The 27,264-nt window shown below is 36.2% G+C and overlaps 1 protein-coding gene across 5 annotated transcripts in view; it reads left to right on the top strand.

Moving 5' to 3' along the window:
- Zasp52 (Z band alternatively spliced PDZ-motif protein 52) overlaps positions 1–27,264 on the top strand; it is a 247,229-nt gene that overhangs the window by 198,079 nt on the left and 21,886 nt on the right. For 3 of the 5 annotated variants that reach the window (XM_090408794.1, XM_090408791.1, XM_090408793.1), the window contains one exon: positions 14,396–14,798. In XM_090408794.1, coding sequence (XP_090264920.1) covers positions 14,396–14,798 — 403 coding nt within the window. The remainder of the gene's footprint in view (positions 1–14,395; positions 14,799–27,264) is intronic. The other 2 variants (XM_090408795.1, XM_090408796.1) reach the window with 1 other exon arrangement.

Raw genomic sequence — 27,264 nt, 5'->3', positions numbered from 1 at the left:
AAAATGTACTGGTTTGTTGAAGCTCTTATAACAAACTGCCAACAAAGGTTGGTCGATTGGTAGAGACTCTGCTACTAATGGCTCATGCAATTTTCTTTCACTAATAAAATTCTTCAGTGGAGGTAACGCTGCACTTCTGATTGCCTTTTATGTCAGTGGGATTGTTAAAGTTTAGTTATTTCTTTCTTTCTTTTTTTTTTTTTTTTATGTCTTTAGTGTATTGCTCATCATTATTACATAAAATGGAATTATATCACACAGAAATGTTAGTTGGACTAAAATCGTATACATTTTTTTTTTGTCTTGGTTTGTCTTACATTTAATAAAGTATGAAATCTGAAATGTTTTTCTTAACAAATTAAGCAAAACATTTTATGTGAACAAATATTTGCAATCTCGTGGACTGGGTTGTCTGTTTCCCTTTTCTTATGAAATAATAATAATCATATACACCAGTTAATTTGAGAACTGAGATGTCCACTGTTTGGAATGAATATAGTAGGTGTTCTGTGTGTGATGGTTTTAATATTTTAGAAAAATTTATATAAATTACAATTACCAATTGTTATTGCAAAATTCTAATTATCTCTTATATATTTAATTCAATTTTAGCAGTTATTCTACCAACTTGCTTGAATAAAATTTTGCCACGAAAATAAAGAAATTAGCTATGGTTCAGTAATAGCATGTAATAATATACAATTATAATACCTCATTGTTCCATTAAGATGTACCAGCAGCTGTGTTAATTTGGACCTTTTCCTTTTTTGTTGCTGCAAGATTTGCCTGCCTGCCTGTACCCAACTTTGCTCCCATTTATTAACCTTGTGAGTTTTATTCCTTCTACTTAGTTGAATAATAGTCATTAAATAGCATAACTTGCAAGAGTGTTAACATTTAAGAAGATGCTGATATATGTATTTGATGTGTTTTAAGATAAACATAATAGAATTAATATAGAAATAATATCAGCCAACTATTTGGAAATATCCTTTTTTTTTTTTTTAAGAGCAATTGCATGAGCATGGTAGAATGCTTTTACATTAACAGTTTAATATTTGTCTAAAAGTTTCTTATAGCATATTTACATAATTTATCAATTAGATGTTAATTATCTTAATTTTTGCAGTGTACACTATTCACTTGAAGTAATTTTATTTATTAAGACACTTCATTGAAGCATTTAAAATTTATAATTGCTAACATGAAGCACTATAGTAACAGTAGTTCCTTCTCTCTCTTATTTCATTGGAAAAAACCAAAGAAAATGCTTTTATTCATACTAAATTTGACAGAAAACAAACTGTAAACTGTGCCATCACTATCTCAAATATAATTCACAGCCTGAGTTAGTTGCAGTCATATGGATGATGTGACATTTGTCTTTCAGTTGAAGCGACTGAGGATTGAATCCCATTTCATGTGTAAGAAACCTTTCTATGGACTTTTAAGTGAAGAGGTTGCTTACATAAGATGATATAGTTAATGTGATAATGAGGAATAGAATATTTTCAGAGAGGATAGAACAGCTAGGAAGGGGCTAAACATGCAGAATTTTCAGTTAGGGTATATGAAATTAGCAATTCCATATGTAATCCTATCTACCAATAATTGTCCCGACACCCCTGCTATTTGAAGTTATGGAACATTCCAAGTTTCTTAATAACATAAAATCTGGTGTACAGATAGTAGGAAACAGTATTTCATCGTAGCAGTTAAATACAGGTGACTTGGCAACACGACGTGAACTCGGTGACTTTGAGAGAGGTGTCATCGTGGGCTGTCACATGATCACATGCCATCATGTGAAGAGCAGTGGCATGCAAGCCGAACATCACAACAATGAACAAGGCAGCTCATCTGGCCTGGTTCAAAGAGCACATGGACTGGACAATTGACCAGTGGAAAATGGTACTCTGGAGCGATGAATCAAGGTACACCTGTTTCCAGTCTGATTACAGGGTATGGAGGCAACCTGGTGAATGCTTGTTACTACAGTATGTTGTACCCACAGTAAAGTTTGGAGGAGGAGTAATGGCATGGAGTGCTTTCAACTGGTTTGGAGTGGGACCACTGATTGTTGTCCATGGTTCCATGAATGCACCTTGATATTCTGGATAATCAGGTGCTGCCTACACTATGGAGTTAATGAACAGACTGTGTTACTATCAAGATGACAATGCCCCATGCCACAGAGCTGCAGCTCTTATGGAATGGTATGAAGAGATGGATGTTAAACGACTTCCTTGGCCTGTGCAGAGTCCTGACCTCAATCCCATCGAACACCTGTGGGATGAATTACAGCGGATTGCGGTCCAGAGCAGCACATCCTTGATTTTTGCTGAACTCAGTGCTGCTTTGATGGAAGAAGAGAGACAAATTTCATCTGATGCTTGCCACACACTAGTGGAAAGCCTCCCTCAAAGGGTATAGGAGGTGATCAAAAACCAAAGGTGGACACGTGATATATGCCTGCTGGTATCAGTTGTAAATTGCTGAAGTGTCTAGACAATTATTGGTAAATAGTGTAAGTATTAACACAGACTCAGACTCCTTGGTTTAAACTGCAGAAGAAGAAGAATAAGGATGCTAGTAATGCTTGAGAAATAGTCATTGAGCATTTGGCAGAAATCAAAAAGAATGAAAGAGGTAGAAATGAAATGGATAAGTACCATTATTAAACAGAAGATAAAAAAAAAAAAATGTGGATTGTACTTAAAGGATGATTTGGCAGGGTTTTTTTTTTTTTTTTTTTTAATGTGACTCCTACACACTAAAGACTTTTTATGTAAACCTATAGTACCTTCATACAGTGGGTGGGCTAAGGATTTTCTTCTAATTTTTTTTTATCAATTTTGTATATATTTCTTGTATTTTTATTTATTTTTTTCATAGTCTGGAACCCCTTCTCTACAGACCAAACATTGAACTTTTTCAAACCGCTTCAGGCCTCACTCTAGTAAGCTGGATGGTAGTCTCACTAAGTGATGAAATTCATGAAAGTACAGAGCACAGACGAGTTAGGGTAATCAGTATGGTAAGGAAGACAAAATCAGTATAAGAGGGAATTAGCTGTGTAGATCAAAGATTATTTCAGAGTTCTTTTGGTATATGTGGAACGTGAAAGGAAAAACAATGGTAGAATAATTCAGATGAATGCTGATGGTAGGGAGGTGAGTGAGGCAAACAAAATGAATTACTAATTTGGTAGCGGTGCATAGGATAATACCGAAACTTTATGTGACTGCCGTTGTGGGATTAGATGGGGATATTAGCTTGCTTATTCAAAGAATGTGGTAGGGAGTTGCTTATTTCAGTATTTGGTAGTGCCTTGGACTAGATTATTTTTGTCACATCTCTGGTAGGATCTTAAGAAAATGGAGATATGGGAAAACAGTTTCATTGTATAACAGAGACTCCAGGAGCAAATGGATGTTGATAAGAGAGTGTCTGATGGATAGTTCAGAGAATAGAGAAATAGTCCAGGAGAAGGTGTGACTAGAAATGTGCTTTAGGGTTCTGTACTAGGGACCACTGCTATTTAATTTGTACCTTAAAGATATAAGAAATTATTTGAAGGAATATATTTAGTTCTTTGCTAATGATGCAAAAGTGGGTAGAGGAGTAATTAATAAAGATGTAGAGATCTTGCAGGCCAGGACGATGTAATAGACTTGCAGTATGGACAAAGGAAAATAGCTAAGTTTAATTGGGCTAAGTGTAAGATTGTGCATTTTGGGATGAAAAGATTAACACTGATAGAACTGGGCTATAGAAAATAAGACTAGAGATTTGGTGGTGCTGGTGGACTCTGAGTCAATATGCCTTCTAGATTAAATTAAAATAATTAAAATAGCTCACAGGATTACCTGTTTATTCACTGATAAGCAGAGATGAAGTTATCATCTCTTCATAAAACCTTGATATAGTCCTGTGTGCATAGATCTGGTCACCTTGATTTCTTGGAGATAAAGAGAAGGTGGACAGCATCCAGAAGCAAGTGTCCAAGATGACAGATCTGTGGAATGCTCCTTATGAAGAAAGATTGAAGATTTCTAGATTACAGAAAATGGGAGGGATGTGACAGATAGCTGACTTAAAGGGTTTGTAGGACAAAAGAAATTTTTCAGTATTTGATAAGTATGAGGAAGAAAGAAGAATGTCAGCATAAGCAGAGTATTGCATAAGAATAGAGATCTGCTGGTTATCCAACTGACTCACACAGGCTACAGAAGAAAGTGCAAAAAAGCATGTAGATCAGATAGGAACATCAGAAACGAAGGGGTAGAATATGTTGAACGCCTTGAGTTGTGCGTGTTAGTGAGGCTTGGCTATCAGAGGCAAATATATTGTCGAGAGAAAAGGGTACAGCACTTTTAGTAAGAATAGACAGGAGAGAAGAGTGTGCTGCTTATGATATTGGTTGATTTAAGACCAGTTAGGATAGAAAGCTATGACTGTAACACTAGTAACAATTTTGTACATGGTGTGTTTGAAACTATCTGGTGTGAATTGGTGTGAACGAAATCAAAAACATGGATGTTGATATGGATCTATTGGTCACTTGCTAGTGATGATGAAATGCATTACCAACCAAATAACATGGGTGCAAAATGAGTAATCATCATGGTTACTTTAATTATCTGAACATTGATTAGGTAGTAGTCAAATCTCATGAAAAAAATGAAACCAAATTTATTGAGCTGTTGCAAGAAAACTTGCTCAAGCTGCATGTGGCAGAATGAACATTCAAGATCAGAGTGTTAAATCTGTCTACAGTGTCAGAGGGAAGTTTTAGTTAAAGATGTGAATGTTCTGCCTCTAGTTGATGACAGTGATCATACTGTACTGACTTGGGAAGTGTCTAAGTTTATGAATGTTACATGCTGAACTACAAAGAGCATATAGGACTCTTTTGAGCTATATCACATCTCCAGTTAGCTCAGTCATGATCACCAGCCAGTGATGAAATTCATCTTATCAAGTAAAGAAATTCACAAACATCTATGCCACAGTGGGGTTTGAACCCAGAGCATGTTGGTTGGAGAACATAGATGCTATCCACTTAGCTAACAAAGCCAGCATTTAACAAGATCCTTTACTAGTATGATTTCAAATTGCCAACTAAAAAAAAAAAAAAAATCAGTTCATGATAAGAAACAAACAAGGAATACAAGAATTACTAACCAGTTAACCTTACTATGTCATATAATTTTTTGTTTATCAGAATACTACAGAATAGCTTGAGGGAAAAGACACTAATTGCTGTTTCATTTATTTCAAACATACATTTAATTCTGTTAATAGAGAAGTTATTTTAAATTTCTCTAATAAAAATTATAAAATATTTAAAAACACTATGAGAATATTTAAATGTGTGCCATTTATTGTGCATATCAAAAGTTGAAATTCGGTACTGAAGAAGTAATGCAAGACTGCTCACAATGTAGTGGAGGAAAATGATATTTAATAATTATTGAAGGGGATCTTCAGCTGTTTGCTGATGATGCACAGTGAGAGCGAATATTTATTACTATTATTATTATTATACGGGCTTCTCCATGGAGTCCGGCTCATTGTAGGATACCTAATCTATCCACACAATCTATTATACTTCTCCTTGAACCCATTAACAGACAAAGCACTCACATCTGACTCTGGCAACCCATTCCACTCATTTGCAACTCTCCAAGCAAAAAATCTAGTCCTCACATCATATGGGCCACCTTAGCAATATGTCCTCTAAACTTCAGTTCTTTGTCTACCACCATCCATAAATCTCTAGCTTCATCTATTTCCTGGAGCACAGTGCCATCAATATGATACATGGCTTGTAGTCTATTTTTCCCCAAATGCATAACTTTACATTTCTCATATTAAAATTATACCCATTATATTTTGCCCATACTGACAGCCTATTTAAATCATCCTGTAAGCTCTCCACATTGTCTTGATTAACTATTACTCTAACTAATTTCACATCATCAGCAAACAACTGAATGTCCAGAAAGATGTGAATAGACTTTTAGCTAGAGTTGGACATTTAATAAGTGTAGGGTTGCACTTTGGATGCAGAGATATAAGATTGTGTACTGTATTGGTGGAACTGTTATTATCATTATTTTAACAGTGTCTCCATGGAGTCAAAAGACTCATCGTGGGAGACCCAACATTGACACACTAACCTTAAATTCATTCACAGTTGAAGCATTCACAACCACCTCTGGCAAAGCATTCTACCCATTCACAACCCTCCATCAACTTCCTGTTCATCAGGAAGTTGGTGAGATTTGAAATCCAGTAGTGATGGCTGACACTGAACTGAAGTTTGGAAGAATTATTATTATTATTATTATTATTATTATTATTGCATGAGCACTTCCATAGAGTCCTAAGACTCATTGTGGGAGACACAAACTATCAACACAATAACTATTGTATGTCTCCTTGAAATATTAACAGACAAAACACATACAATTAACTCAGGCAACCTATTCCATTCATTCACCACTTTCTAATTGAAAAATGTAGCCTTCGCACTCTTGCTAATGACACTCTTACCCAACTTCCAGGAATGACTGAATGACCTCTAGTTCTGCTCTCTTTGGCAAAGTGCTGAATCAGTCCCTTTCATCAATCCTATAAAATCCTTGAAGTAACTATCTATCCCCCATTTTTTGCCTATCAACCAACTTTTGCAATTTGCAAATCCTTAATCTATCTTCATAAGAGCATTCCACAGACCACTCACCATCTTAGTCACATCTGGATCCTCTCCACCATTTCCTCATCCCCAAGAAATCCAGGTCACCAGATCTGAGCACAGTAATCCAGATTGATCATATCAAGGCTTTCTAAAGAGGAATGTTAACTCCCTTATCTCTGTTTGTTAGTGCATTCTTCAACAACTAAGTAATCTTGTAAGCTACCTTGATTACTTTAGCAATATGCCCTCCAAACTTCAACTCTCTAGCTACCAGTACCTCCAAATCCCTGGCTTCATCAATTTCCTGGAGTAAGTACAGTTAAATGTGGTACACAGCTGTAATTTTTGCATACCAAAACCATAACTTCACTTTTCCTGCATTAAATTTTGACATCCATTATGTTTCTCCCATACTATTTGAATCATCCTGCAAGCTCTATATCACCTTGATTAGCTATTACCCTACCCAACTGTGCATCATCAGAAAACAACTGAATATCTCCCTTCAAATTATTACTTATATCATTACTTATAGCAGTGGTCCAAGCACAGAGCCCTGTGGCACACCAGTAGTTACCAGCCTTCTGGATTCTGCTCCTCCATATAACTACTTTTTGGTACTGGTACATCAGCCACCCATTTATCCATATCTCTAGTTTGATATCCATCCGCATTTATTACAGTTTGTATAATGGAGTTCCATACGGTATCCTGTCAAATGTCTTTGCAAAATCCAGCAGCATCATTGTGCAGCCATTCCAACTCAATTTATCCAACTCAGCTGTCATCCAATTATAAAAAGTTAATAGTTAAGAAGGCATAACCTATCTTTCGCAAAGGTAGATCATGCACATTTATGATAACATTAAATGACAGCAGTTAGAATGGCTCAGTCATGTAGCTAAGAATGCATGTAGAGAAACTAGTTTGTCAGCTTCTGGATGGCTAACAAAAGGATCACAACCCAGAGGAAGACCAGTATGAATGTGGTTACATACATTTCATATGCTAACTCCATAAGATATCCCATGAGATGAGAGAAGATGGTGAATTGCTGTCTATTTATTGATTTTTAAGTTAATCAGACAAGTGTCATAGACATTTTTAAGTCTAAGTTCAGAAGATTAATGTGGTGAACCATATTGTCCCAAAGAGGTGGATCAGATTTAGGATTTGGTGTAGTGGTCAACAGTGGACCTGAAGTACATGGACACATTTTAAAAGTTTCAGAGATCATGTGGTATATTGCTGGCCTGGTTGGTGTAGATGATGATGATGGTATCTGCCATTCACTATAGTTGGTGGAGACTGAGAATTGTAGAGTAGGTGCCCTTCTTCGATGAATCTTCAGACTCCTTGGAGGTGTCACATAATTAATAATAATAATATTGCTGCTACTCTGAAAGACAATGAAGAGTAGAAAGTGGCTGTACCACTATATATGGTACAGCCACTTTCAATGTTGGAATGCACATTCTACTGAATGAAAATTTGGCCACCTGGTTTTATGACAGTAAAACTCAGAGGATCTAGAGGTGAATATGAAAACTAAAGAATGTTACTGATGCAGAAATGTTAGGAAATGTGAATGGCCAGTTCTTAGTGGCTATACAGGAAAGAAGCAATATGATTCTGAATTGAGGAAGTTTTCTAGATAAATACAGAAGGGATTATTTATAGAATTTAGAAGGAATCACAAGAAGCCATCCTTGGAAGTTACATGCATGTTAATATTTAAATTGTTATTAATATAGAGTAGATTTTTCATTGTGTAGAGGGAGACAAGGGTAGAACATGAGTCCATTCCTGGAAGCTATCAGGAAGGGTGTGAGCAGGGGAGTGAGAAGCTAATTCTTTGCTTGGACAGCGATTGAGTGGAATGCATTGCTTGAGAGTGGTTGGAAGGCATTGCCTGAGGGTGTGGTGAGTGCAGGTATGTTGTTTAAGGTATGCAATGAGTTTATAGACGAAGACCTAGGTTTGATTTCCCTCAATTACCTGAGGGACCTTTATTTGGTCTCCTTTGATGAAAAGTGAGTTAGCTGGTCTCATGAGGAGGTAGGAGATTTTTTCACCCAGAAACGCCAGTTTTTCGTCCCCCAGAACAGGCAAACCAGCCCTGTGAACACGCGCATCTATGGACATAGGACATTAGCTGCTCACACACTCCAGGAGGCATAGGGCTAACCACCTTATCCTTAAGTTACGGTTATGAAGTCCAAGAATAGTTGGAAGGTCATGGTCGCTTAAGTGCCTGTTAGGACCACTGATGATGAGGTAAATATTAAAACAGACTGACAAAAAAAGATAGGATGCATATATAGTAGTACATATAAATTTTTGAAAAGACCATTGACAGACCTGCCACATGGCAAGTTGATATTTAAATTGGGACAAATGAGCTTGGAAAATAGATGTGTGAGCTTACTCTTACATTTTGGGGTTGACTGAAAAGCACTATAAAGCATGTTTATCCAAAAAATAAACCGTAAATAAAGCTATGCCAAAAAATTTTGTCATTATTTTATTTGTATATTTGAATTTTTCACTAATGATATTTATTTGGTATTTTTAGTGTATTATTCAGGAAAAGATCACTTTGGTTGGGTTAATTACAACCGAAAAGCAATTGTCACATCATCCTTATAACTCCTCTATGAATGAAGGTACTTTTTAAAAGGAAAAAAAAAAAAACATACGCAGTAATGATGTCATGAATAGTGTATATGAGAAGTCTAATTTTATGAATTTCCTTGCATGTTCAGTCAGTACAATAATGCAAATTATAAGAATTATTTTTGATTGCACTGTCAGCACTGCTTTATGTAAATAATACATCTGCCAGTGTGGTGTAATTTATGCAGATTGCTAAATGCAGCATTGATTTACATTTAATTTGACATATACCACATCACACCCGTCATGTTTAATAAACTACAGTATATTTTTGATTAACTATTTTTATTATGTTCTTAGCCTTTTTTTTTTTTTGTTGAACTTGCTCTACCAAATTAATATCACTCTCCAAACTGGATTAATTTTTGATTCTTAGTGTGGCACTTTGTGAAATAACCTTATTGCTTACTATAAACCTGTCAAAATTATCAGAATAATTCCATCTTCATCATTGTTATTTTAATTGTGATTTAGCAGTTAAATTCTAAAACAAACTGATGAAGGAGGATGCATATATAAACAGCACATATAGATTTTGAAAAAGCCTTTGACAGACTGCCATGGCAAGTTAGTATTTAAATTGGAACAAATGGGCTTGAATAACAGATATGTGAACCAGATAACTGCTCTTTCATACATCATGTGTTTGGGAGAATAGTGGTGTCTCAGAATAGGACAGTCATCATTAGTGTATCACAACAGTCTGTTGTAGAGACCTTTTATTGAGGTTTAAATGAGATGTAGATCATTATAAATAATGCTTAGTTGAAGAGAAATCAGTTGATGTTTTAAGAGAAGTGACTTTTAAGGTTTTGAAATTTAGAATACAAGGACTGAATGCAGTGCATTCATTTGATGTGTACATGTATTGATGGAGGTGAGGACCTGAAATTTAGCCTGAAATTTAGGTGTCATATTTCAATAATAAAATTAATTATTCTATGGAAATGAAGAGAATGGTTGTGAAACAACTGTATTATTTGGCATTAACTGTAGACTGATGTGTAGGAAGAAAAAAAAAAAGACAGCAGTTTCACTGTCCAAGGCTTTGATCAGTATGCATTTGGAGAATACTGTGTACAGATCTGATCATCTGTCTGGGCTACTGTTTTTAAGGCAAAGAAATTTTGAAAATAGTCCAGGATAATGTCAGGTCTCTGTAATTCTGAATATGACAAATTTGAGGGAATGCCATCCACAGAGCCTGGTTTTATAGGTGGAGGAGATATAATCCATAAGTTAATGAAAGGTTTGATGCTGGGGTTTCTTCTTGTAATAGAAGAAGCTGTGGGCAAATGAGTGAGAGAACTTGTTACTTGGAGAGTGGTGGATGAGTGAATTGCCTAAGAGTGTGGTGAGTGCAGAAACAGTAACCAATCAAAGGCATAGTTTGAATGAACCTTATATTTGATAGTGAGCATTTCCATTAATGACACTTAACTCTACAAACTTCACTTTTTGTTCACACTGTAAACACTATCTGTTTCAATAATTGAATGCTGTGAGTTGGCATAATAATAACAAATTATAATAACTGAGGAAAACTCATGTTAAATAAGTTTTAACATGAATTTTTCTCCCTTTTTATAGTTTGCTATTATTATTGTAAACACCATGTTTGTTCCACTTTTCACCTGACATATTGACAAAATCTAGTAGTTATTAAACTCTCATGAATGTCTTTCTTTGTAAATCAGATGTAAACTATCAATAAAATACTATTTAATTTAATTAAAATCATATGCTATAAACTGTAATATGAAATAAACTTAACTGTTAAATGTGCTATTTGATTCTAGTGAAATTTTCACTTTGTCAAAAAGCTAATTCAAATGAGCATTTGTTATCAAATCAAATCTTCCTGAAGGGAATTAACATCAGCAGTGGTGCTACTTATAATTCTTCCCAATTTTGCATCATCAGCACACAACCGAAGTTCCCCAGCGTCAACCAAAATGATATATTATTTATAAACAAGTTAATCAGCAAGGATCTGAGAACATAACCCTGGAGCACACTATTAGTTACCCTCCTTTTCTGAGACACTGCTCCATCATACACAACTTGCTGGTATCGTTCAGAGAGCCAGTTACCATCTAGCCAATATGCTGTCTGTTCTCATCCTCTGCAGCAGCTTATTCACTAACTTATCCACCAACTATACTGTAATATATCAAATTCTTTTGCAAAATCCAAGATCACTTTATATGAATCTTCCTTATCCAACACATCTGTCACCTATCATAAAATTCAATTAAATTGCTAAAACAAGACATACCCTCTACAATCCCGTGGTGACCATCATAACGAATCCCATGTCCATCAACCCTAGCTTCTATCCTATTCCTAACCAATCTCTTCAACATCTTGACCACAACTGCAGTTATGCAGACAGGTTTATAATTGGAAACTTCTGTCCTAGAACCATGCTTGTGGAGTGCTTTTGCTAACTGTTGTGCACATTCCTTAAATACTACATCTAACCCAATCAACACCCGATTCTTTCACTTCCAATTTTCCTAATACTTGCCTCCCTTCTACATATTGCATGGCATCATTTACACGAAGTGATCATTCAATAATTCCACTATAACCTTTGCAATGGTTACTCCTGCTGACATGACTATTCACCACTGTCAACCTGCCATAATTATTTCCCCTCTTGTTTGCCATATAGCAGCAGCAGAAGAAGAATTGCTTTAAATTAACCTTGGCCTGACTAGTTAATTTCCTCTAATACTGCATCTTTTCCTTCTTTACTGTGCTTGCAGTTTATACTCTTCATGGATCTGATTGCTTTCAACTGTTTCATACCTCCTCCAACCTTTTCTTTTCAAAAACAGCTTGATTTCTGTTCATCCCTTTCATTTCACTCCTACTCTATTTACTCACTTAATTGCTATGTAGTCATACATTACTTTTGTTAGATATTGCTTTATGAATTTCCATGCACTGTCAACATCTTTTATGCACAACTCATGTATCCAACATATTGATGCTAATTGACTACAGAGCTTCCCATAATTACCTACCTTATAATTACACATATATCCATTTTTGGCAGTAACCTTTTCTTGTTTCACCACTATGCAAATGAATACCTCATGATCACTCTCACCAAATAGCAGCAGTGTTAATACCTCATTAGCAACTACATCTTGTGAAGATTGAAATTGCTAATGAGTTGCACCAAATCCAAAACACTAAAGCCTCTAGATGCTTCATCACATGCTGATTAACATATTTATCTCTTAGAAATTCAACATACTCACTCTCCTTGTTTCTATACATAATCTCCTTCCATTCTACAATTCTTGTAATTAAAATCTTCCATCAGGATCAGCTTCTTTTGACATGCTCAACCAGTTTACTTAAACAGTTCACAATCAGTATTCTCTACTACTGAAATAAAGAGCCAAAAGGCTTCGCTTCAGCAATGCAAAATTATTCAAATTAAGTGGATATTGAATCCAACATTATTTCAAAGCCAAATAGATTATTATTATTATTATTTCGGGCGACTCCAGGAGTCCTTAGACTCATCGAGGGAGGCCCTAAACATCATGTCCACACAACTATGCGATTACATTCTCAAAGTATCTATCATACCTTGCCTTGAACTCGTTCACCGTCATAGCACCCACAACAGACTCTGGCAGCTTATTCCACTCATTTACCACTCTAAAAGTAAAGAACCCAGCTCTAACACCCCTGCTAACCACACTCTTGCCCAGCTTCCATAGGTGTCCCCTAGTTCTCCCACCACCAGTCCTGATCTCAAAAATATCCTCTGATAAACTACAAGAGTTTCATGCCGAATATAGAAACTATAAAAGTTTTGGTGGATCCAAACGTAAGCAAACCTTTCATGACAGGGGCAACTCGTGGTAAAGCTGAAGTAATTTATGGAAGCTTTATTCTCTGATCACTTTCCTTAGTATTTCCCATAATGTAAAGCACATCTCCTTGCAGGCATGTATGATGCTATACATTCCCTGGCTTATAAGAGCATCTTATCAGATATACTAACCTGTTAATTTCAACTTCACACCACACAGATTCAAAATCTGCACATGTACTATCAACTTGCACACTTTGTGGACACAATTCCTCTGCAATCATTAACAGTACCCCCCCCTCTTTTCTCTCTGTCCTTCCATTTCTGTTCTCAACGTCACATCATTATATCAGTTTTCTCATTTCATTCATTTTTGTTGAGGATTAGGTATTTACTGTATGCCAGTATCATTGGTCTTGATATCTCTCTCTCTCATTTCCCTTTGATCTATGCTTATCTACATCTTTAGCTACCCAATATCTTTCCATCCTATATAAATGCTTTTTGCAATTTTCTCTGTATTTCTTAATTTTCTCATTTAAACTATAAATATTTCTCTTTTGATTTCTTCATTTTTTAAAACAATTACTGTTTTGAATCCTTAAATTGTGCTTAAAAATTTCATTTCAGTGATTTCTTTATTTTATATATTTCTTTCTTTTTTTTTTTTTTTTTTCAAATTAATTTCTTAGCACTTATGTTATCTGTTTTATGGTATCTATTGCAGCTCTTTTGAATGGAAATGATTCTTAATACCATACTATTATCATACGTATATACATTAATACTATTAGTACAATGATAATCTTTCTGATTTAGTGCAAAATAGTGGTGCTCAATTTGCTGATATTGGAAAATGGTAAAGCTTTTTAAATCTTAGAATGATATAACTGGATATTTGTTAATTAAATAATTAAATCAAATTAATTCGATTGTTGCTATGTATCAAATTCTTTTAAATGTTAGCTTGTATCATAAAAATTTGATTATTATCAAAATTAACTAATAATTTCCTAAACTAATAGACTGTACTATCTTGTACATTATCACCTTTGGCATGAATAAATATGCTGTAAGTTTAAATGACAACTGTATATAGCTTAAAATTAGAAAAGTATAGTTCTTATTCCATGTGGCAATATCTTTTTTATTTTTGTTACCTGCCTCTCTCTCAGGTGGTTCCAAATTTGTCTGGCCACCTCCCAAATCAACTCAGACACAGCCTTCTTTTGATTCTAATGCTACTCCTAGTATACCAACTTACAGGCCACCTCCAGGTACCCAGCATATTGCTCCTTCCACTCCCAAAACTCCAACCTCTGTTCAATCTCCCTTTTCTTCTGTTGCCAAAGGACCTCCTAGTCCTGCCCCTAAACCCCATACTCCGGTCCAAAGTAGCACATCTCATGGTACTCCTTCATGGGCAACCACCTCCACACCTGCATCCTCTTCCTTAGGAATGACACCTTCAGTGGGTTCCAGGCCAGCACCACGAAGAGGAAGAGGACAGTTGAAGCAGCAGCAAACAGGTCCTGGTGTTCGTATTCCTATCTGCTCTGTATGTGGAACTCCAATAAGGTAAATAACTTGGTTGTATTTTGTAAATAGTGTTTGAATAATTTAATTTTTTAGTGAATGAAAATAGAAAAATATTATTTGTACCTTCAAAATAATTGCAGTTTCTTATTACAAATATCAGTATTTTTAGTTATCACTAAACTTCTCTGATGAAATGTGGATAAAATAATAGAGATGATCATAGAGGTAGAAAAATATTCTTAAGCAGGTAATTCAAAAATGTCAGTTTTTGTGTAATGAGATTATTTGGAGTAATGTTCAAAATATTAAAATTATATGAAGTAACCAAAACTTTATGCAGAGAACATACAGCAAACAATGTGCAGAGTCTAAGAACTGAAGTATTAAATCAGTACTATGAAAATTGAAGAATGTGCTTCAAGAAACTGATGAGACTAGGGATTATTTAAGAGATGGTGGGTAAAGAATTGAATTCAAGGTCTGCAGAAGGTTTTATATAAGGATAGATTGCAGATTTATGAATTACAATATTTGGTTGTTGTATAGGGGATATGACAAAAAATAAGGTACTACAAGAGTTTTATAAGAGATACACAAGAAAATTTTTGCTATATGACAAGATAAACAAGAAAGAACATGGGAGTGAGTATGGTTAGCAAGTGAGGACTAAATTTTTTTGCTTGAAGAGTGGTATTAGGGAATGAGTTATTAGACTCATACCTCTCTTTGAGCAGTATGATAGACATTATGTGATTAATAGTTAGTGTAAGCCTTCCAGAGAGAGTCTTTAGACTATATAGAGTTGCTAGGTAGTATTATATTAGGTGTAAGACAGGATTCTACATTATCTCCAATGTTTTATGATCTGCAGAAAAATTATATTAAACCTGATATCAAAACAGGAAATAATGAAATGACTTTAAAAAAAAAAAAAAAAAAAAAAAAAAACATTATGCCATTACCTAATTGTATAAGGTAATGGCATAATCTTAATTAAAATTAAATAACTCAATAACAAATTTAGCAAGAAAAGCAGTATCAAAAGAGATTAAAGCTGAATAATGTTGTGAAGGGAGATTATTAGTTGTTTGCAGAAATCATTTATATTAGGTAGTTGCTGACCCTGCTTAGGCTTAAGTAGATTTATGCTGACTAATAATACAGATGATTAGGAGTACTAGTCTTACCAGTTTAAACTTGAGAGCACCTGTTTAAACATTGGATTAAGCACTTTGGCATACAGTAGTGTAGGACTGTGCTACAGCCTAAGTATCTTTGGGTGACAGTGATTTTGGGTAGTATTATTGCATAAGCCTTATCCAACGGATAAGCCTTTCCGCCTGAATCAAAATTGACCGATAATTCCCCTTACTCTTCTAACTCTGTTAAAACACATGCAGCAATTATTTAATACCCTATCCAGAATAAATTTTTCTTCCTCTTAATTTGGTCCTTTTATCTTTGGGAACAGTCTTTCCTCCTATAGGAAATAAGTTTACTGAAGAGTACAGTCAGTAGGTCTTAATTTTTAATGTTAATTAACAAGTTTCTTCTTCTGTTCATGCATTCTGAAGGTCAGACATCTTCTTGTGAATGGAATTATCATAAAAAATATGTATATTACTGAACTTGTCAAAACATGTCAGAATACCATTGGGAATATCATTATGTAATCTGGAATGGATCATTGTGAAGAAAGGGATTATGGTATGGAGAGGTGACTGGCTAACTTATAGGTAGTATATGGAGAGAGAGAGAGCTGTCAGAATTATGGTTACCATGGAATACCACAAAATTCTATCTTCCACCAGTCTATTCAATTCCATGAATTGAATAGACTGGTGATATATTGGCAAATGCTAGCAAGCAAAAATAGAGATAACACATGATGTGAGCTGTTAATAAGGGGGGGGGGTAAGTATTAGTTGTAAGATATTATTGTGTTTATTTCATTACCAGTACTGATTTTTAAGTATGTGCTATTCAAATTAATGATTTTTTTTTCTTTATTGTATGATTGTGTCGTATTTTGTTAGGGCTCTGTATTGTATCCAACATGGCAGCTGCTAGTTTAGTACCATTTCAAGACTACATTATTTGTAACGTAGTTGCTGATTTTGTAGCTTGCTACACATGCAGTATTTATGCATACCATTGTTAAAAATGTGGCAGTCATGAGATGGGAATGTGTATGTGTGCATGAAGTAAAGGCAGTGGGAGGCTTAAGTGGATTTATACTTAAGCAGTGGTGATCGTGCTTCAGAAATGAATGAAATTTGATTTTTGGATACCAGTACTGTGTTGGAAGGTGGAAAGAATGTTAGACATACATATAGATTTAACCTTGGGCAGTGTAGTTTAACAGAAATGATTTGTCTGATGGAAATTATTGCGTGTGTGAATGTCAGTTGAAAACAGGATGTGTGGACAGAAAAATATAACTACTGAGAAACAAGATGTAAGGAATGAAGATATTAGGAGGATGGAGAGGTTAGCTACTGTAAGAAGAACAAGAGTAGGAGACCAGCATCCAAGAGCAAAGAAAAGAGGAAGGGCAGAAAATGGAAGAGACAGTGGAAGAGATGAAAGAAGAGACAGTGAAAAGAGTGTGGAAACAAGAGATAGACAGTTGAGGGGAGGAAGGAGAGAGAGAGAATGATTGGAAGCCATAAGATTCAGGGATGCCAGTGAAAGAAAGATGAATGAATCTGTTCAGGGGTGTCATGTATGGAGAATCAACGATTCAGGGTGTGCAGAGAAGAGTGCTAGCTTGCCTGGTGGAATGATAATGTGGCAGTGAAAATGTAGAGGAATTGATACTGATGGTTGGGACAAATGACCTTTCATAGTGTGTATTGATAGATAGTGTGTATTGCCCTGGTATGGAGTGGTGGAAAAGAGCGGTGATAACAAATGAAATGATAGCAAGAATGTGTAGGAAAAATGGTCAGGAATTATGTGGATGCATAGAAGAGAACTGTATGCAAAAGATGATTGCATTTGAATGCAGACGGGTGCAGGATTTTGAAGAGCCTTTTGTTTTCTGGGCAAGTGAGTGTGTTGGGGCAGGGAAACTAGAATTTACCAGGCAGAATGTAGCAGGGATGGCCTTGTGGGGATAGTGGCTTTAGAAATGAGGTGTACGCTATATTACGAAACTAGGTGGAATATGAGGGGAGTAATAATGGCTATAAGAATACTGACATTGCACTGGTTTTTCTGTATACAAATGTTAGGAGCATTAGGAATAAAGAGTTTGTGGCATTGATTGACTGACTCAGTTCCCTCAAAGGTTGTTGGTATCAGTGAAACTTGGTTAAGTGAGGAGCATGTTCTAACAGGGATAGAAATCAAAGGGTATAGAATATTTGGCAGGATAGGAGGGTAAAAGTGATGCTGATGTATTATTCATGATGAAAGATGAATTGTGCCCTGTCAGGGGAGAATTGCAGTAGAAATAACACTAATGGCTTTGAGAGTATGTGGTGTGAGATAGATCTTTATAAGACAAGATATAGTGGGATGTTTGCTACAGACTAGGGAATATAGATGGTGATGAACAAGAAATCTTAGTTTGCACTCGCCAAATTAGTTTGGCAACTGCAAAATAACCAATCATTATGGGGAACTTCAACTATAGTGATATGAACTGGGCAGAAAAGATAGTGTGCACTACAAGGGGAACTGAATTTTTGGATTTCTTGACATTCAGCTGTCTTAGACAGTATGTAGTAGAGGCAACAATAGGATCAAGAATTTTGGAATTGACTATGTAGTACTGACTTGGAGGATGAATAGGGATGTGGAGGTATCAAAACAGAAAGAATTTATGTGGAATTATAAGGTAGGTGACTGTCAAGAAATTAGCTTGCTGCAATACAATGGATGAAAGATTTTGAAGGAAGATGGATCATTAGTGCATGAGAGACACTTAAGGAAAAATTGTTAACAGCAATTGCAGTTTGTATATCTTGAGTAAAGAAGGTAAAGTAGTTTGACTTCAAATGGATGACAAGAGAAATAAAAGGGGAATTGCAGAAGAAATAGAGAAAAATAGAACATGTATCAAGAGAAGTGGAGGACAGTTGCATGAGGAATATAGAGCTCAGGCTATGAAAGTGCCTAGTATTGTAACGAGAGAAAAATTAGGATGTGAGAGGAGACTTCCACTGCAATCCAAGGAGAATTTACAGTTTGTTTATTTTTTTCCCTATGTGGCAAATAGGATGAAAAATAATAGTGGACGAATTACCTTGCTGGATTGAGATGGGAATCGGGTGACCAAAGCAGGTGACCACTTTATTAGAGTGTTCCATTCTGCTACAGCAGGCTTTATTCCTAGAGGTATGAGTGACAAAGTGTTAGAAGTGAATGAAGAGGATATATTCCGAATAGTAAGTATGCTAAATGTCAATAAGGCAAGGAGACTAGATGAAATTTCACCACATGTTTTAAGGAAATGTGCTATGGAACTGACTGTGCTGTTAACTTGGGTGGTAGTGGTAGAATTGAAGTATCAAACTACAGACCTGTTTATGTCTTCTGTAGCTGTTAAGAATTTGGAAAAATTTATAATAACTAGAATGCATTGCAGACAGAATTGGGCAAATGAGAGTAATATTGTTTATGCAGGCCAGCATGGATTTGTTAAACAGCACTTATTGTTTAAGTAACCTTTTACAATAGAGTAACTACAGCAGTGGATGAGGTTAAGGCACACACTGTCATTTTTTTCAATTTTTCAAAGGAATTTGACAGGGTGCTACATGACAAGTTGATTTTTAAGTTGCAACATATGGGTTTGGATATCAGGTTAGTGGATTAGATTGGTGATTGGCTCTCTATATCAGAGTTGTTCAGTACTGGGACTATTACTGTTCAATCTTTGTCAATGATATTGTCACAGACTACAGGGAGATGTTCAGTTGTTTGCAAATGATGTAAAGCTTGAGAGCTTTTAATAATAGTGCTGATGTTTTGGCTTTTAAAGAGGATTTGAATAACCAGAAAGTTGGACAAATGAATGGGGATATCAGTTTAATAAAACTAAATGTAAGGTTTTTAAAATTTGCAGTACACAAATGGGATGACATACTCACTTGGTAAAGTTATAATGAGAGAAGTAGAGGAAGCAGTGGATCTTCAGATGATTGTGGATAGAGATTTAAAATTCCGAGAATATATTGCAAAAGTTGTGAAAACATCTCAAAGAATTGCTGGAATGTTGAAGAGGACATTGACCAAGAGCGATGTTCCCATTGTATAAAGTTTTGATCAGACCACATCTGGATTTCTGTGCTCAGATCTGGTCCTTGGGATTTGAAGGAGGGGATGAAGTAACTTTGGAGAGGGTGCAGAGTCAGATAACAAAAATGATATCAAAACTTTACAATGTTGATTTATTATTATTATTATTATTATTATTATTAAACAAGACCTCATGGAGTCAAAGACTCATCTAGGAGGTCCTTTTATCTCACACACATCTCATCATACCGGGTCTTAAACACATTCAAACTCCCTGCAGACACCACACTCTCAGGCAAGGCATTCCAATCATTCACAACTCTGCACGAAAAAAACCTGCCTCTCACTCCCCTACTCACACCCTCTTTATACAGTTTCCAGGGATGACCTCTGGTTCTCCCCTGATCTCCCACTATTCGCTGTAGAACTTCTCCACCATTGATCCTATAGCAACCCCTTACCAACTTGTAGGTCTCTATCATATCTCCCCTCTTCCTTCTCTCCACTAGTCTCTGCAAATTACATCTTTTCAATCTTTCCTCATACTCGACATTCCAGAGGTCAGAAACTACCTTAGTCAGTCGCCTTTGGACCCTTTCCAACATCTCTTCATCCTTCTGAAAACCAGGTGACCAAATCTGGGCACAATAGTCCATGTGTGGCCTAATCAAAGCCTTATACAATGGAACAAGAATCTCCCTACTTCTACATGTCAGTGTCCTCCTCATCATTCCCAGAAGTCTTTGTGTTGTCTTCACAATTTTGGCGATGTGACCCCTAAATTTTAGATCCTTATCCACTATCACTCCCAGATCTCTTATTTCCTCTACTTCCAACAATATATTTTCACCAAGCATAAATTCTGCATCCCATCTTTGTTTTCAAAAATTTTAAAACCTTACATTTTGCAACATTGAACTCACATCCCCATTTGCTTGCCCAATCACTCAATTTATTCAAGTCTTCTTGCAAGGCCACAACATCTTCACTACTCTTTATGGTTCGTCCCAACTTTGCATCATCTGCAAACAACTGAATATCTCCATCCAAATCTTCGCCAATATCATTAATATACAAGTTAAATAGTAATGGCCCTAAAACAGATCCCTGAGGCACTCCACTAGTGACTTTCCTTTTCCTGGATATTGCACCCCCATACACAACTTGTTGATACCTATCAGATAGCCAGTCTCCAATCCAATGCACTAATCTAATATCCAACCCCATCTGCTCTAGTTTGACTGTCAACTTATCATGAGGCACTATATCAAAAGCTTTTGCGAAATCCAAGTATATTACTGTGTATCCTTCTCCTCTGTCCAAGGAAGCAGTCACTTTATTGTAATAAGTAAGTAGATTACTAAAACACGACCTCCCTTTAGCAAATCCATGCTGTCCATCAAAGATTATACCATTGTTGTCAACCCAACTCTGGATCCTAGTTCTCACAAGCTTCTCCAACAACTTAACCACAACACCTGACACACAGATAGGCCTATAGTTTGATGCTTGAGTTCGATCACCTCCTTTATGAAGTGGCACAATCTTGCCCTCCTTCCACTCTTTAGGGACTTGACCAAGTGCAAGACTCGTATTAAAAAAATATGTCAAGGCAGGTGTCAACTCTCTGGCACATTCCTTCAGAATACGCGGTGATATATTATCAAGTCCCACAGCCTTATTTACATCTAGTTGACTCAACTCCCCCAACACCTCTTGCTCACTTACAGTCAGTCTCTCCTCCCCATCATCAACTGCTCTTAATCTCTCCATGAAGTCACATTCACAAGATTGAAAGATCTTTATGAACTGTTCATTAAGTATCTCCACCACACATTCTGCAACAGCTGTCTTTATACCATTTCCTCCAATCAATGTCATCCTTCCATAATCATTCTTTCTTTTGCTGGCTACATATCGAAAGAACTCCCTAGGATTCTTTTTAGCTTCATTAGCTAACTGCTGTTCATACCTCTCTTTAGCTACTCTCACCAACCAAGTCACTCTCCTTGCCTGGTCTTTGTAGAACTCATGAAATTGGTTACTTCCACTTCTCTTATGCTGCCTCCACAATGCCCTTTTTCTCTGTATTGCATGCTTAATCTCTTTATTCATCCATCTCACACCTAACTTATTTAACCTTCTCACCTGTGGTATACATTTAGACATTGCATCCACTAAATATTTTTTGAAAATCCCCCAAGCTGCATTGATCTCTTTTCCAGCTAACTCCTCATTCCATGCTACACCTGCAAGCTGTCTCCTGAGCTCTTCATAATCACCCCCCTTGTAGTTCCACATATACCCTTTTTTCACAGGGGTCCTTGCACTGCTGGCAACCACCCAAGTAATCACCTCATGGTCACTTTCGCCAATTGGTGGATGATTTGATACCTCATTGATAATTACATCCTCCGATGAGATGACCAAATCCAAGACCCTTAATCCTCTTGTGCCCTCTGTTACATACTGTCTGAGGTAGTTATCCCTCAAAAACTCAAGAAACTCATTTTCTTTACTTCCAGTTGCTATCTCTTCATTCCAATCTATATTGCCATAATTAAAATCACCCATAATGATCATCCTTTTCTTATTTGCTTGGCTTATTTGACTATACATTTCACTATCACCACCATCCACATTACCAGGTCTATAACAACATCCCACCAAGTATTTGAATCTATTCACCTCTATCTCACACCATACTGCCTCAAAACCACTGGCCCCATTTCCCCCTTGCATCTCTACCTTGTATGGACATAACTCTTTCTCTATCATCAATAGCACTCCCCCTCCCTTTTTACCCCTTCTATCCTCACGAAACACATCATACCTTTCCATCTCTATTCCTGTCAGGATGTCATCCTCATCTAACCATGTCTCACTTATTCCGACAATCTCTGGGTGCACAGACGCAATTAGTGCAACCATTTCATCCGCCTTGTTTCTTATACTTCTAGCATTGGTATACAAACACAACAACTCATTTCTGGATCTACAGCTAGTTCCACTGATACCACTCACTCGATGTGATCTCTCCATGCTGGACTGGGGCCATTTCCCTTTCTGCTTCTTCATTTTAGAACCCTTTGCAATTCCATCTGTTTCCTTTTGATCCCTGATCATCCCATTACTTTCCTGCCTACACATTCTCTCACCTCCTCTTGGAGCATCCACCTTTCTCACGCTGTGTATCCCTGTCCACCCTGAGCCTCCCCGTTTCCCTGTTCCTCTTGCACACCCATTCTCTCATTATCTATACTCATACCACTCACTTCCACATTCATTTCCACTCCTTCAATCTCTCCTGTCTTACTCTCCTGCTCTTCCACATCACTCCCCTCTCGATCTGATTCATTCTCTCTATTCACTTCTCTACCTTCCAGCAGCAGTCTCTCCAAGCGACTCACACCATAACCACTCAAATGCAGTCCATCGCTCCCATACAGCTCACTTCGTCCCTCAAACTCATTCCACACATTAACAAACTGTACTCCCATCTCCTCACACATTTCAGCCAGAATATCATTCATAATCCTTGCTCTCCGCCTCATTTCACCACAATCATACCTAGGCAACACACTGACCACCCTTCCTGTCACACTATTCTCCTTTATCTTTCCAAGCAGTCTCCTGACATTCATTCTGACATGCTCCTTGTTCTCTCTCAAATCATTCGTACCAATTAATACAATTAACTCTTTTGCTCATTCCCGCCTCATATTCAATGCCTCAATCACTCTACTCATTTTACCGCCTGGAAAACATACCTTGTGCATTTTATCCTCTAGCACACCTTTAATAATGGAGTCACCATACAATGCCACTCGCTCATCTTTTGTTAACTCTTTCATGCCATCATGATTTATTTTAATAGTTTTGACCTGCATTCTCTTAATTTCATTCCGCATCCATTTCATTTCTTGCTTCATCCAATCCAATTCACCTTCTGAACCTCGCGACACATTCACTCTATCATTAAATCTTTCTAACTTTCTAACTCTCGACCCTCTCTTCTCACTTTCCCTCTCATTCATCCTTTGTTTCCGTACTTTCGGTCCAACATACGTCCAACTTTCACTGTCATTCTTCTCACTTTCACTCTCACATATCTTTCTTTGTTTCCGTACTTTCGGACTAACATGCGTCCAACTTTCGCTATCATTCTTCTCACTTTTACTGTCATTCATCTTTCTTTGGTTCAGTACTTTCGTTCCAACATGCGTCCAACTTTCGCCATCAGTCATTCTTTTTTCGCAATCATTCATTCTTTCGATTTTTTTTACTTGCGATTTCTGCACCACGTCATTTCTACTTTCATTCGTTCTCTCAATTTCGTTTCTTTCCGCCTCACTTTCGTCCCTTTTAACATCCGTTACGGTTGTCAAATCGCTCTTTTTCTTTTTTCCTGATTTTTTAACATTTTTTCGCCTGTCTTTCCCGCCATCCTCTTTCAAACGTGCACTCACGACACAATCGGTACTAGCACTTTCTGTTATCAACTTCATATTCGCATTCATCAATTCCTCGTTCAGGTCACATTTCGCACACACCCTTCTTCCATCCGCACTAAACATCCACAAATCATTTATGTAATCGAAGGAATACATATAACAGACCTCACACTTAACGAACCTACTGAAATCCAAATTAAAATCATGGAATGACAATGCAGCCGCCATTTTTTTCTCTCTGCAGGTTACTAGGTCTAATATTAACGTTTTCGTATTTAGTTTAAACAAGAAAAAAAACCCCACACTAATAATATCGGTAGCGTACAACGTTTACAGCCGCTCTTACTTAAACAATTACGCATATATACTTAATTATTCCTAGTAAAACTTATCTGAATCAGGAGCTCTTCAAAGCACATTCGTAGCGCTTGACCCACTAGCCTTTGAGGGTAGACTGAGTGCATACAGACTGAAGAGTTTTGTGGATAGAAGACAAAGGGGAATATGATCGAGACGCTTCAGCTGTTGAAGGTTATAATAATATTAACTCTGAGGAGTTAATATTATTATAATATTAACTAATATTATTATATTAGTTAATATTAATATAATTATAATTTATATTAATATAAGTTGTGAAAGGAAGTGGTGAGGAAAAAAGGATAAGAAGTAAGTTTTTGCATGGAGAGTGAAAAAGCATGGAATGAATTACCTGAGAGAGTGATGAATGTGTAAATAGTGGATGAGTGTAAGGAGTGGTATGATAGACTTTGTCTTGACTAGTGTTGACCCCCCCCCCCCATATGAGTCTTGTGACTCCATGGATGTCAGGAAAATAATTTTTTTTTTACAATGGCAAAGTTTATTATTCTCATCACAAATTATTTACAAATATATAACTGAAGTATTACTATCACATTTTCTGTTTACTACAAGTATTCATTAAAGAATGTTAAGTAAATAATGTTAGATAAGTACTACTACTGGAATGTAATGTCTCAACTGCATCCTCGAAGCTTTGTAATTAGCATATCTGAGGATGACACTGGTTATATGTATATTATTGATTTGGTTGCCGTGTTGGAAGTAGGCAGGTGTTTGGGAGGTCAAATGAATGCTCTGAAAGGTCTGATCAAAGTGAAATTGCCGATATATCCTGTGTTATTGCATCTGTCTTGATGGTTCACATTCTTTTTTTATTGTAGGCTTCTTTTTGAGCTAATTAGGAGGCTTTTTTATTTATCACTGTGGCAGCCTTTCTATGTCTTCTGAGACATAGAAAGGCTGTATATTTGTATCGGCTTTGAAGTTTGTGACTTCCTTATCTTAGCATCTCTGATACACAAAAACTGGTAATTTTTTTTCTATTTTTGCTTTCCTTGCTTGGTACAACAGATTCTGGTTGAATGGTGTTAAATATTCAGATAGGAAGATTGATGTTGTCTTGCTGTGCGTTCAAGTACTTGGCAACTGGTTTTTTTCTGCCTGCTGGCTTTTATGAGATTGTCTCTTGTGGAGTTGCTTGTAAGACGAATTATGACTGGTGCAGGCCGTGGGAAATTTAATAATAATAATAATAATTTATTGGTTGCTAAAATATTTTCACATACAACAAACATCTTGAGTGACATTGCAACTTATAATTTTACAGAATTTAGCACTAAGTGCTGCATTTTCTACATTGGATTTCAATTAAAATTTTTAATAATACTTTTTTGCCTCTATATTATGTACTTACAACACATGTTCTAATATTAACAATGAATGTTATACAAAATATTTTGTATAATAATAATAAATTTTTTTTAAACTGTAATAACATTTTATATATCATCATACAGAGTATTTACATATATACAATAAAATATACTATTATATTTTCTGTTCAGTACAAATGTAGAGTGCAGTGATTTTTTTAAAATATAAATATACATAATTTTTTTTTCAATATCAATATCATAGCTTATTATTATACAGCTCATTTACATATACACAATTTTTTTTTTAATTTTTATATCAGTATCTTCATTATTGTTAGAGCCTGTGTAGCTCAGTGGATGTGATGCTTGAACACCACGCCGCTTGGCTGCACAAAGGAAGACTTGGTTTTGAGTCTAGTTGGCGACTAGAGGAAATTTTTCTAAGCCTTTTTTCAACTGGTTCCCGAGTTAGTCGATCTCTGGCACGGGCAAGCAGGTTTTTTCTCCCGGAAAGTCAGGTTTTTTCGTCCCGTAGAACCCACATTATTTCAGACATTAAATACGAGTGTTAGGGTGAGGGACCACGAGATGGCGGCACCTGTAGAGTCGTCTCTCTTCACTGTGTGCCGCTTAATTAGTGATAGCCTTGGGCCAGCTATCTCTGATTAGGTACCAGTGGAGATTGAACTGCTCACTCAGTCTCCAAAAAGTTAGATAGGGCTAAAAATGGCCTCGCCTACTCCCTGTATATACGGGTATAAAAAGACATTAGTTGCTTTTTTTATTTTTTATTTTATTATTGTTATACACTTTACTGACTGTTTTGTTACATAATCTGCATTCTTTGATTGTAAGGATTACGTGTAGATGAGTGAGGCGAATTAATCTCACCTACTTTGAAGCTTGTGTTAGCTTTTATGAAGAGAGTGGGATTAGCCTTCACTCTTTATGTTGTTGTTACTGTTTATGTATGGGATGTAGGCATTGGATGCTGGTGATTTGTGATGTGCATATTAGTGTTAATGGTATATTAACTTTGTTGGTATATTTTCCAGAGTTCGTGTTTTAATGTTCTGTCGTTATCTACGTGTTTTAAATTTCTTG

Source organism: Typopeltis vanoorti, chromosome 19, assembly GCF_054136105.1.
Source record: "Typopeltis vanoorti isolate ZY-2024b chromosome 19, IOZ_Tvanoo_1.0, whole genome shotgun sequence".
Lineage (NCBI taxonomy): Eukaryota > Metazoa > Arthropoda > Arachnida > Uropygi > Thelyphonidae > Typopeltis > Typopeltis vanoorti.
This window is presented reverse-complemented; position numbering and strand designations above follow the sequence as displayed.